Genomic DNA, 13,720 nt, shown 5'->3' on the forward strand with positions numbered 1-13,720 from the left:
AAATCGACTTAATTACCAAATTGCCTCCTTCTACTTCAGTAAAGGGCATTAGAAGTTTTCTTGGCCATGCAAGATTTTATAGGCGTATTATTAAAAAAATTTCTAAAATTGCTCGTTCTTTAACTGAATTGTTGGCTAAAGATGTTAACTTTGTTTTTAATGATGTATGCCTATCTACTTTTAACATCTTGAAAGAAAGATTGACTAGTGCACCGATTATTGTGGCACCTAATTGGTCTCTTCCCTTTGAAATCATGTGTGATGCATCTGATTATGCTATAGGAGCGGTCTTGGGCCAAAGAGTTGATAAAGCGTTACATGTAATATATTATACTAGCAAAACTCTTGATGATGCTCAAGTAAACTATTCGACAACTGAAAAAGAATTTCTAGCTGTTGTATATTCATTAAACAAATTTATATCTTACTTGGTGGGATCTAAAGTCATTGTTTATTCAAATCATGCAGCTTTGAGATATCTTTTAACTAAGCTTAATGCTAAACCACGACTTATTAGGTGGGTGCTCTTATTGCAAGAATTTGATATAGAGATTAAAAAAATAAAAAAGGTAGTGAAAATGTAGTAGCGGATCACCTTTCGAGGTTGATTTCTGATTTTAATAATCTTGGTTCCAAAAAAGTAATTAATGAGACTTTCCCTAATGAACAATTATTTGTAGTAAATCATGAGCCATGGTATGCTGACATTGTGAACTATTTGGCATGTGGTGTTATGAGAACTGACTTAGCATGGCAGGATAAGAAACGATTTCTATCAGGGTGTAGGAATTATTATTGGGATGACCTGTATTTGTTTAAATATTGTTTTGATCAAATGATTAGAAAATGTGTTCCTGAAGATGAGCAATAAAGTATTTTGGACCTTTGCCATGAAATGCATTATGGGGGTCACTTTGGTGGTAAGAAAATAGCCTACAAGGTTCTGCAATCAGGTTTCTTTTGGCCTTCATTATTTAAAGATACTCATATTTTTTGTGCTAAATGTGATAGGTGCCAAAGAAGTGGAAATATTAGCAAATAAACTGAAATGCCTCAAACTTTTAATCTTGTAGTTGAACTGTTTGATGTGTGGGGCATCGATTTTATGGGACCATTTTCACCTTCTCATGGTTATAAATATATACTTGTTGCTGTTGATTATGTGTCTAAATAGGTAAAAGCAATAGCTACACGAACTAATGACGCTAATATAGTATGCAGATTCATAAAAGATAATTTTTTTTAGCAGGTTTGGAACACCTAGAGCAATCATTAGCGAGGGAACACATGTTTGCAACAAGGCATTTAGCGCCTTACTAAAGAAATATGGAGTAACTCATAGAGTTGCAACACCTTATCACCCACAAGGACAGGTGGAAGTTAGCAATAGACAAATTAAGTCAATACTTGAGAAATCGGTGCCCACTTAGAAAAGATTGGCCTATGCACTTGAATAATGCCCTTTGGGCATATTAAACGACTTATAAAACACCGATTAGAATGAGTCCTTATAGATTAGTATACGACAAAGCTTGCCATTTACCGATCGAATTGGAATATAAAGCATATTGGACTATTAAGGAGCTTAATATGGATTTAACTAAAGCAAGTGAAGAGCGTCTATTGCATCTAAATGAGCTAGAAGAAATGCGTAGTGAGGCATATGAGAATGCCAAGCTATACAAAGAAAGGACCAAGAAGCAACATGATAAGAGTTTACTGCGTAAATCTTTTGCCCCTGGAATGAAAGTATTATTATTTAACTCACGCTTTAAACTTTTTTCAAGAAAGCTTAAATCCAGATGGAACGGATCCTTCGAAGTAATAACGATTTTCAATCATGGTATGGTGGAATTACGTAACATTAAGACCCAAGAACAATTCAAAGTTAATGGCCATCGCTTAAAGCCATATTATGAAGAAATGACCTATGGACAATGAAGTGGAGTGCATGGAAGTACCTCAAATTTGAAATAACCTTTGTCAGTGTCTAGCTATAAACAATAAATTTAGCACTTGTATATTATATATTTTCTATTTTTACTATTTTAGTTTTCAATTTAAAGTATTTTCTCTTTTTATTTTTAGGAACCTACAAGAGATTCAACCATCCGAGAACATACATTATCATCAAGTACAACAAAGGAGCTTTATGTGGTAACACTTAATTTTTACTAGTCAATATTGTACTTTAAGTATTTATAAGATTATATGTATTATATAAAGGTCATTTAGTTAGGATTTGAGCATCCCTTGCAATGCTTGTCTTTAGTTAGGAATTTAGTCTTAATTCTAGTCAAGTCCTCCTTGGTAGCTTAGTCTTTTTTTTATTATTATTAAATGCAATTTTTTTTTATTAAAAATAAAAAATTTGAAGTCGAGCGAGCCACGTTGCGGCGAAATTTCCGCAGAGTCACGGCGAGCGCCGACCTCGCGGTCTTGCCACGTGCCGACACACTTAGGCACCGCTGGCCGCGGATCTTCTGTAAGTGCTGTGATGGTGGCACCTGCGACCTCGACGATCCACCAGGGGGCCACCAAAAGAAAGAGTAAAAATATATTAAAAAAAGAGATGAGCAACTTTAATTTGAAATACATTAGGACTCCAAAGTTGTTCATCTCCCACCAAAAACAACAAAAAGAATTTTATTTGAATTCAAAAACACCCCTCTCCAAAACCCTAACCCTCACACATAAATATTTTTTTTCTCTCATTAACATCACCTTCCTCTATTAACACCACCTCCTATTTCCTCTCTTCTCGTTTTTCTTTCTCTCTTTACAAAAAATTTCAATTTTTCTTCCAAAATTTAAATTTCTTTACCCACCAATCTCTATTCTATCTATTCCATAGGTAAATAATGGCCTAAAAAAGGAGAACAAGAAAGGAAAAGAGGAAAGAGATAGTCTCAAGCTCTCATGAAGAAGAACAAAGCTTAATGGCAACTTATGGAGCTCATTTTGATCTTTATTCTCATGAAGAGGGCAATCGATTCCTTAGCCTTGCTTCAAGAGAGCAAGTTTCATGTAAGTTTTTGGATGCTCCCTCTCTAGTTAAGTTGAATATTTTTAAGAGAATGATGATCCTTTTGGATAGACTAGGATGGAAGGATTTTGCTTTTAACTCATTACCATCATATAATGAATTAACTTTAGAGTTTTTCACAACTCTACATTATGATCCTTCTAATGACAAGGAGTTTAATGTAAGATTGTATGGGCATAATTATATTATTACTATTGATGCAATTGTCCAAGCTTTCGGTTTAAAGAAAAGAGGTATTTGTGAGCAACATCATAAGTTTGATTTAGGCAAGTTTTAGAAAAAAATAATGGGTCAAGACAATTATGATGTTAATAACATGTCAAATAATGTCTTCAATGATCATTATTATTTGCTTATTTCAAAATTCATGTGCGGAGGCATCTTTGGTAGGAAAGAGATAAACAAAGTGACAAAGCAAGAACTAAATATTCTATGGTGTTTGGATACTCATAAATCTGTTTCTTCGGCATACTTTATTATGCAAAGTTTACTAAGGACACCGGCTAGACCTAAGAATTGTATTAGGTTTAGGATATATAGTTACAGGTTTGGCCATGTATCTTTGTAGTTTTGATTCGGAGTCTTCTCTATATGAGGCATTACCCTCAGCGGGCAATTTAGATACTAATGCATTGATTATAGCTAATTTGGTAAATTATCGTGGTGGTCCTCTTACTTTTAAGTACGGAACAAGTGGAGGTAGTAGTAGTGTGGCTAGAGATGAGCCACCAAGACATGATACAGAGGAAGAATCGGATAGTGAAGAAAGTAGAGGCCAAGAATGGGGTAGTCAAGGTTGGCACCAAGTTTTAACTCAACTACAAGTTATGAACACTAACCTTAACCAACGGCTCGATGTCTTTGATTCTCGATTGGCTAATGTGGAGAAGAGTCAATGTCGACAAGCATACAAACTCGATTGCTATTTCGAATCCGTCGACTTTGATGCTCCTTCATCACCATCATCCCCGCCTCATCATTGATTCTAGTTTTGTACTAAGTTTTTTTTGGGTTTGTTTTTAGGATTTAGCTATCTAGTTACCATAAAGCATTTACTTTTATATTTTTAGCTATCTTAGGATTTCCATGCTTTATAGTTATTTAGGATTTCTGTTATGCATTTATTTTGTAATAATAACTTTATGATTATATTTTATTTATGTTGTTTTATTTTAAGCTAATCAGCTCTTATCAATGATGGTTCTTTAAAGCTTGTTTAAGGTTTATACGGGATGATGATTACTTATGGCCAATAGTGATTAAATGACACTCCAATTTCTAAAGGAAGTACTCTATCTTTTTCTCTTTTATGTGTTTCGTCTATGATTAAGACATTGAGGGGAATGTCTAAAATAAGTGTGGGGGGAAAGATTTAGAGTAATTTTATTATATATGCTAAGTATTTAGTAGCTTCTGATTAGTTTTTATAAAAAAATTTAAACTATTCTATACTCAGCTTTTTGTTATTGTTCTATACTAAAGAATAAATGAAAGAATGCTATTATGATAAATCTTTGAGTTCTTGAATTGATTTTTAAGCACATATGAATGTGAACTCATGAGTTGATTGCACTTAAATGATCAAGTGTTCATCGTTTGCATAAGAACATGATTAGTAATTTAGCAGCATTTGACATGGGCATGATTAGAAGTATATGATTTAGGTTATTATTTCCTTGTCATTATTATGGTTTACCTATGTTTATGGGAAATGATCTGGGTAAGTTAAAAGCTCTAAGTTAATAATTCTACTCCACTAGTTTTAGTTGCTGAGTAACCGGGAGTCTTCATGACTAATGTTGATTTTCGTGTAAAAAGGCAATTGAAATTATGAGTATGCAAAGCATCTTGATTTTTATTTTGTTGAGTAACCAGGTGCATTCATTATCCATGTTTGTATTTGTGTAAAAAGGCATAACATGTCAAGAAAGAAAGAAACCCCAAGTATCAAGTAAATTTAAGGGGTGAAAAGAAAAGAAAAGAAAATTCAAGAAAAAGAGCTTGCAAAGCAAGTGAAAAATATAAATGCCTATTGATATCTTATTTGAACATTAAGGTAATCCTTTTTGAATAAGGTTATCATAATTTGGGTTATATGCATTATAATTGTATTCATTAATAATGAGTTAAGTTGTGAACATGTGTAAATGATGAATACTTGAATCTTTTGACTAACTATGATTGAGTTTACAACCATTTAAAAGAAATTCTTATGATTCAAGTTTTCTTTGATTTGCATAATTTATGCATTAGTGAGATTCTTTTGAATAGTACTTTTGAGCTGAGTACGAATTTCTTTAATGATTTTTTACAACGATTGATTCTTAAGTTACTATTTACTTGAGGACAAGTAAAAGTTCAAGTGTGGGGGTATTTGATGGATCTAAATTGTATATAGATATTTAAGGATATTTTAGAGCTTTAATGATATATCTCTATATATAATATGGTGAAAATATGTGTTTTATCTCACTTTAATTTTCTTGTCTTAATTCAGAAAATAATCACCAAAGAGGAGAATTTGAGCTAAAAATGCACTAATGGGCGTTAATTGGACTACGGTTGTTAAAGACTCGAGAATCAGGCACGTAGGCTATTAATAGTTTGGGCCTAGCTTAATTCATTAAGGCCCAAGAAGGGAGATTTAAGTAATTATTATGTAATTAGTGGATAATTATCTTTTGAGTTATTTAGTTTGTTTAGGATAGTAAGGGATAAACTATAATAATTGTATGTTTAGAAAAGAACTCTAAGAAGGGAATCTTTATAAGAAGTAGAGGTTAATTAAAACAGAGAGTTCTTCGGCTACTAAGAATCTGTCTAGAGAAGGTTTCTATTATTCTATGCAGAAATTTCTATAGTTCATCATCTTCTACATCTAGCTAGCTTGTGTTGCATCATTCTTTAATGAATCAGAGAAGCTTTTCGAAGACGTGGAGAAAGAGGACCAATCTTCTTCATTCCTTGAAGAGCCTTTGAACTTTGAGGTAGTATTAGTATATGTTAGGCTAAGTTCCACAAGTGTTTAGTTTGGCTTTTTACTTATGTATGAACCTTATATATTTTGAGTTTAATGAATGATTTCTTTTCCTTCATATATTCATTAGTTTCATCTATTATTATTGGTTGACCATCATATCAATTTAGTAGTACTATGCGTTATGAAAACCTTTAGGTTAAAAGTATTAGAAACATCATTTTTACTTTAATCTATGTTGGTATAAGAAACCTAAGTTGCATCATTAGCTTGAGTGACTTAGGGAAAAAGGCATATCACCATCTCATTTGTTAAATTAGAGTTTAAGGGAATTAAGGGGATTACTAAATAAAAGCTAGACTAAATACTATTTTGTCATATAGTTTATATTAATCATTCTAGTTGCATATTTATTTTCTGTTTATTTAATTTTTTTATTAAACTAAAGATCATTCTCAAAATATTGGCTTAGAGTGTTTATATGTATTTTTAGTATTTTATGTGATAGTTGGTCTTTATAATATATGCTCTACAATTTCTTATGAGATCAACCCCGTGGTGAGCTTGTCCGATCTACCATTCGGTTCGTATACTTGCGAGTACTAATTTAGACATATCAACTAGTTTATACTAGTTTTTAGTAATTACATTAGACTCTATCTACAACTTCACATTAAGCATATTGCAACAAGTAAATGAAAAGAGATTTATTTCATTTTTAAATATTCTTCTAATGTTGATAAGATTTTGTAGTTATAAATAGGCCTAATAGCTTAAATAATTTAAATCTTTATAAAATTATGTTATTTTGGCCAAATCAAGCCACAATTTTAATAAATTGAGTTTAATCTTGACCTAATTGAATTATTTGTCAAAATTAAGAAACATATATAGTGACATGGATGCTAATTAAAAAATGAGAAATTTAAATTAATGAGTTCTAATGCCACATTATTTATACACGTTACTTAATTTTGAATTCTTATTTTTTAAATTATGTCCATATTACCATCCATGTTATTGTTGTTTAATTATAAACAACAACTCAATTTGGCGAAAATTGCACTCAATTGACCAAATCATGGCTAAATTGACAATTTTAAAAGAAATGGCCAAAATAGCAAACTATCGCAGATGTTTAAATTTTTCAGACTGTTACGCCTTATAAATAATATACAAATAAGATAAGTGGGAGTAATGTTCTAAGTGTATGTAACAATATTTTCTTATACCTTGTAATTGACTTAAAATTTGCACTTCTTTCTTGTATATATTATAATTTCTTCGTGATTTAAGCATTTAGATGATATATGATGTCAATAAATTCTCCTGAACAGTTTAAGATTTGACACTGGATACTTACACTAGTATTAAAAGAATTGGATCAGATCAGTCAGTTCAACGAAGAACCGATGGTCAATCAAATTCAATTGGCCTGAAAAACAGAATTTATAATTGAATCGTATTGAACCAGATTAAACCGGATTAAACTAAAAAAAATAGATTCAACCAATTTTTTACATATATTTGAATAACAATAACTTATTAAAAAATAAAAAAACAATATATTATGATATTAAAAATTGAATGAGCTTGTATTTAAGATATTAAAAATTTCATTTTAAAGAAAAAGAAAAATTTATCAATAATGATAATGACCAACACCTTCTTTAATAAAACATCAACAACAAGAACAAACAAGAATAAACAACAATAATGATGGGCTCAAATGAAATTAAAATTAAAATTAAGTGGTGTTGATGCTGCTATTTTTTAGATTATTATTATTAGCGATGAAGACAGTAGATGTGAAGGCCCCAACACTTAGAATGTCGTGCAGCTTGGTAGTGCTATTGCTGCAATTATCTCACATATGCTGATGTTGATGCTTTCATATCCAACGATCTAGATCCACATCATCATCACCAAAAGATGACATATCAGTAATCAACGACTCAATCGGCCAGCAATTACTGGCGTAGCAAATTTTCCAGCATCGCCTCCATCTTTACTATTGTTGTCTAAAACTAATTTTGAAAAGCAATAAATATAAATACTTAAGAATAAAAGATGAATTAGATGAAGAGTGATAAATGCAACTTTGAGCTCTTAAGGATTTTGAAGAGTAAATCTTATTCTTTCCTTATGATTTTGGTAGGTGATTCTCTTATTTATAAAGCAATCCCAAAACACTAGCTATTAAAGCTAATGCTTAAAGGTGTATAAAGAAACCTTTTTAATTTTTTCTTTAAAACTCTTTATAGCTGAGGATTTAGACATCTAATAATTTATGTACCTTTCTGTCAACAGCCAGTAGAAAGTTGTCAGAAAAAGTCTGTCACTATAACAGACAACTAAAGTTGACAAATTTAGATTGTTTTTATCACCCAGCCTAAACTAGATGTTTGGACTCATGTAATAGATAGACTCTTTAAGAATATCAAATAAATATTTTTTCTACAATAGGTTTCTCAAAAATTTGTTTAAAAAGAAATAGGCATTTTTGCTTTAAGAAAAATCAAAATTTATCTTTTCATGATTAAAAGGTAGATATAGTATTTTATGGTATGCAAAAACTTATTTTATTTTTGAAAAGTAACTTGATCTATTTAATAAGATATCTAAGACACATATATTCTTTAATAGAGATTACTTATTATATAGACTTCTTTTTGGAGCGCATTGTTTGATGGAGCTCTTCTACTTTGCCAGTAATTTGATCCGGTTGAGCTTGCATTGTTAGACACCTGTATTTATAGTATATAGTTTTTTTATCATCAAAATTCATATCATTGGCTTCTTGGGGCTAACAAATTAGTTTTATTAGATTCTCAATTGCAAGCTCTCCAAAGGATCCAAAATGATCTAGTAAAAATGGGAGGGAGCTTGAAAATCAACCTCTCTTTTTTATTAAGGATTTGAAAGGAAAAGGGTTTTCAAGAAAAATTTAGGGATTAAAAGTGATTAAAAATGAGATGAGCGTCAGCACCCATTTTTCAGATATGGATATTAAGGGAATTAGGAAAAACTTTATGATGAAAGTTATTGCCTTCTCAGGTCTCGAAAGACAAAGTTTGGGCCAATATGAGGTTAGGTTGAGGTTAATCCAGTCGAATTACCTTTTCAAATCAATTTGAAGTTAATTGTCAAGAAAAATAAAGTTTGAGGGTCAAAACGATGGATTTGGTATGATCATGGACTTAATTGTAAATTTTGCCAAACTTTCCTTGTTAGCTAATCGGCTCTATGTAAAGCTGACCGACTCTATGCAATGCCGATTAGGGTTTTCTTTACTTCAATGTCATTTTTCTTGATGATCTTACATCCAAATACAGATTCTAGATGGGTTTGGATGATAAGCATGAATTTTTTTATGACAATTATTCAAATTTTAAAGAAATAAATTTGGATAGTTATCATCCTCTTTAAAAAATAATAAAGATTATCCCTCTTCTAGGGTTTCATTTGAAACCCTATCTCTATAAATAGAAAGAGCTGCTTAGGGGAAAAATCAAGAGATAACAAGAGAAAAACTAATATTTATTTGAGAGAAAGAAAAACTATCATTTTAGTACTAGGCAGAGAGTTTAGGTTACTAAGTAAGAAGACCATTAAATAAAGAATCTTCTTTTTAAAAACTTTTTTTTAAGTCGACAAAAGCTTCTTCAACACCACATCCAACATTAGACTCCCAACCAATCTTTGATTTAACTACATCTTCATCACCCAAGGCTTGTAGAACCATCAACTATGGTGACAACTTGAGGGTTTCCCAACATGCATCTATTATCATCAACCTAAAACTGGTTTCCTTGTTTTATTCTTTTATTCTTTTATATTTTTCTTTAAAAATATGATAAAGGTTACTTTTATTCTTTATTTTTATGATTAATATGATTATATTAGGGTTTATTATGAATCTGCATGTTATTAATTAATTGGATTTTAAAATTTGATAATAAGAACATTAGGGTTTTGAATATGATAATATTGCCAATATTAGGATTTTGAATTTGATTAATCATATGCATAAGGTTATATGATTATATTTCTATTTTCGTCATGATTTTTGTAATTAAATTTGTTTATTAGAATTATATGATTAATCTGCCATTTTTGTTTACTGTGCCATTTTAATTTCTAGAGTTTTTTATTAGTTTTAAGGTTTCTAGTTTAATTGACTGATTTTTTTTATTTCTATTCTATTTTTATTTGATTTCCTTCATGTTCTCATCATTTTTACCTTTTGTGCATGTTAAAATCGGCTTTAGGACGCGAGAACTACACTGAAAATCAGAAAAAATAAGCTTGGATGCCCTAGAGCCGATCGACTTAATGGAGAGGTAATTGGCTATGCGTTGAGCCAATCGGCTCTATGTCTATAATCGAAGTGCCTGTATTTATAGTGAATTATTTGTTAAACAATAAAATTAAAAAGACTAATATACACAAATAAGGAAGTTGGCTTCCGGATCCATCTCTAGATTTTTAGCTATAAGCTTCATTATGGAATCTAAGAAATGTCATTCATTAGTAAAAGTGTTTTAGTGATTACCCGCAAGACGACTCCCATCTCCACGCTAGTCTTAATAAGCGTGTTCCCGATTATGTTGAAAAGTTTTACAATGTAGTCGCTAAAAACACGTGGGTGCATATGCCCGAAACCATCGCCCATAATGAGATTTTATAGAGACAACATATGTTGGATTTGATTTTGCTAGAATACTCATTGTGGTGATAGATGATAAGAAAAATGTTAAAATAAATAAATTGTAAAAAGAAATGTTAAATATGCAAAAAAAAAAAACATAACTTCATGAAAATTAATAATTATTACTTTATTATTTGTAAGTATTTTTTAATATTCATATGTGCACACTACGTGCACAAATAAGGGTTATTTTGTATTGAAAACATTAAGTATTAGGCTAAACAGCCTAAAAAGATCAAAATGGCTTATTTGGTCCTAAGTAAAAAGTTTAGTTGCAAAATTGAGCATAATTCTATTGTGAATGTCATTTTTTTAATTTTAACTTTAGTTTTTAATTACACCAGAACTATATAGTTTTAAATGAAATTACAAAACTTAATAATTAAATTTTGTTGGTCAAGAATTTTCTGATTTTCATACATAATATATTAAAACTATATAATTTTTAATAATAATACATAGTTTTGATTATTTGTTAGCATAGAGTTTTCTTAGACTCATACATAATATTTTAGATTTTCACACTTTTAAAATACTTTAAAATTAAAATATTATTTATATAAATCTTGAGTTTGGATAATGTAAAATGAAAATAAACCAATACAATCTATTATCTGTATTTGTAAAGACATAATAAAACATGGTACTAATTGGCGCTTTAGTTTCATAAAATATGAGGTTATTTTAAAAGTAAAAATTGGTATTTAAATCTTACTAATTACAAAAACAAATAAGTATTGAACGAACCGTATAATTTGTCTCAGTAGCAAATCATTTACATTTTAATACTTCGTAAACATACCATTAGGTTTTTGATACTCAATTGACTAAAATTGTTTATTTTTATGATGATTGATGATGCAGTGTTAACTTTTTTATAAGAGAAATAATTATTAATTAGTTAAAAAAATATATTATTAAAAAATTATTTTATAAATATAATTAATATTCAATGTTTTATCAATACTATATCATTATAAATTAATAATGTTGATATGTTTGGTATGAATAATAAAATCTTAAGTTATATTTCTTTATTACAATAATACTGAACTTTGGTAAAAAGATTGAAATAAAATTAGAGTATTGATAGGTTCATATTATATATTTATATTTAAGGTATTTTAGTAATTTGTTGATATGTTGTATATACATGGTATGTGAAAATATGTGCTTATTACCTCACTTTAGCTTTATTGTCTAATTTCAGGTGTTAATAGCCAAATAGGGAGAATATAAGCTAAATATTCATAAATGGGCTTAAATTAGACTGATGCTGCTAAGATCTAGAACTAAAAGCGCATGGACTACTAACTTCATAAGCCTACTGAATATATGAAGGCCCAAGGGGATTAATTAAGTTTTTTTTATGTAATTATGGACCATTGTCAGTTATTTGTTTTATTTAGAACAGTTAAGAAGATAACTATTAGAGGTGTTGTGCTTCAAGGAGAACTCTACAAAAAGAATCTCTACAAGTAGTGGAGATTAGTTATACAAGAGGATATTTACACAATTCAGTATGCATTTGTTCGTTATTCCTCTCTCTACAACTCTCTACAGTTCATCTTCCATAAACAGTTAGCTTTAGTTTTTGCATATAGGCAGATATCTTTATGTGGAAGTTTCTCAATCTATTTATGAAGATCGTCTCCATTTGTGTGCTCATTCTCTTATTGGGCGAATATTGCTAACTAAAGGTGAGGAGCCATGGAAACATACGGTCTTAAAAGGTAAATTAACTCTAGTATGAGGCTGTAATTCGACATGAAAATTAATTTTCCTTGGTAAGGAACACTATGAGATTCCTTTGAATGATCATGCAACATGGAAGACCATATGTGGGCGTGGTGCAATTGCCTTATAACTAGGTACTCTTTGTTTGCAACCTTAGAGTCCAGGTTTCACGTCCAAACATCCTATAGCGCTCGAGTTTATGTCTAACTCTACAAACTTCCTTGGGAGTCTTGGGATAAGCAATTGCTGGCTGAAATCGGTAGAGGAATTGAAGTGCCTTTATGGTAGATCAACATACTATCGATGGCGAGCTTGGTCATTTTTCAAGGCTTCTTATTGATGTTGATTTGTCAAAGAAACTTCAAGATGCTCTGTGTATTGAAATTAAATCTCATATCAGTTAGATTGATGTTGTTTATGAAAGTCTTCCTTCCTTTTGCAAGACTTGCTAAACAATTGGCCATGAGTCCTTTAATTATAGGTGAAATAAGGTGCCCCCTTTTAGGCCAAAGGAGAAGCCTCAATCGCAAGGCCACCCTATTGTCAAGAAGGTAGTGAAACAAACAATGTTAATGACAGTACCAATGTCTAAAGCTATTGATACGGTGACGAAGGCTCTCCAAACTTCACAAGTTTATAGGGACTCTCAGTATGTGGGTGATAATAATGAGGTAGGTAATCTCATGTGTCTTACAACTATATCTCTGAGCATGTTTTAGACCATATTGATGAGCCTAATGATAATAATGCACCTTAGCAGGATGATAGTAGGAGTGGCAAAGAGTATAATGTTGTTGAGGCAGCCGATTGCAAGGTTGTTAATGGAGAAGTTGTAGGTATCACTTGTAGTCATGAGGCTCTTACGTCTGCTGAGCCAAGTCCGGCTCGGAACAGAGTTGCAGTCTTAGAATCTCACTCCCTAGTTGATGACTCTCATTTGTTAGCTCAACTAGAAGTTGCACAAGTCTCAAAGTCTTTGATGGAGGAAGTTGAAACTCATGATGTAGCCCCTTGGCAGGAGGTCACAAAAAAGAAGAAATCAGTTTCTCCAGTTCGTCATATATTGTTATGAATTTCCTGCAAGTATACGGATCACAGAAAAGTAATAAAGTGAGAGATCCTACGAAGATTAAATTTATGAGTACTAAAATTAATTAGCTAAGTAATATCTAAAATCAATAATGGATTAAAAGGAAATAAGAAGTAATTTTATCATTACTCTAGACTACTAAATTATATTCTAGCTAAT

General features: G+C 30.7%; 1 protein-coding gene across 1 annotated transcript; it reads left to right on the forward strand.

Annotated features, from left to right (window-relative positions):
- Positions 1-1,500: 1,500 nt before the first annotated feature.
- LOC125371395 lies at positions 1,501-1,941 on the forward strand. Its single transcript, XM_048380379.1, has one exon. It carries the CDS (start codon positions 1,501-1,503, stop codon positions 1,939-1,941), a length of 441 nt encoding a protein of 146 aa, XP_048236336.1.
- Positions 1,942-13,720: the final 11,779 nt, after the last annotated feature.

Source organism: Ricinus communis, chromosome 10, assembly GCF_019578655.1.
Source record: "Ricinus communis isolate WT05 ecotype wild-type chromosome 10, ASM1957865v1, whole genome shotgun sequence".
NCBI classification, from domain to species: domain Eukaryota; kingdom Viridiplantae; phylum Streptophyta; class Magnoliopsida; order Malpighiales; family Euphorbiaceae; genus Ricinus; species Ricinus communis.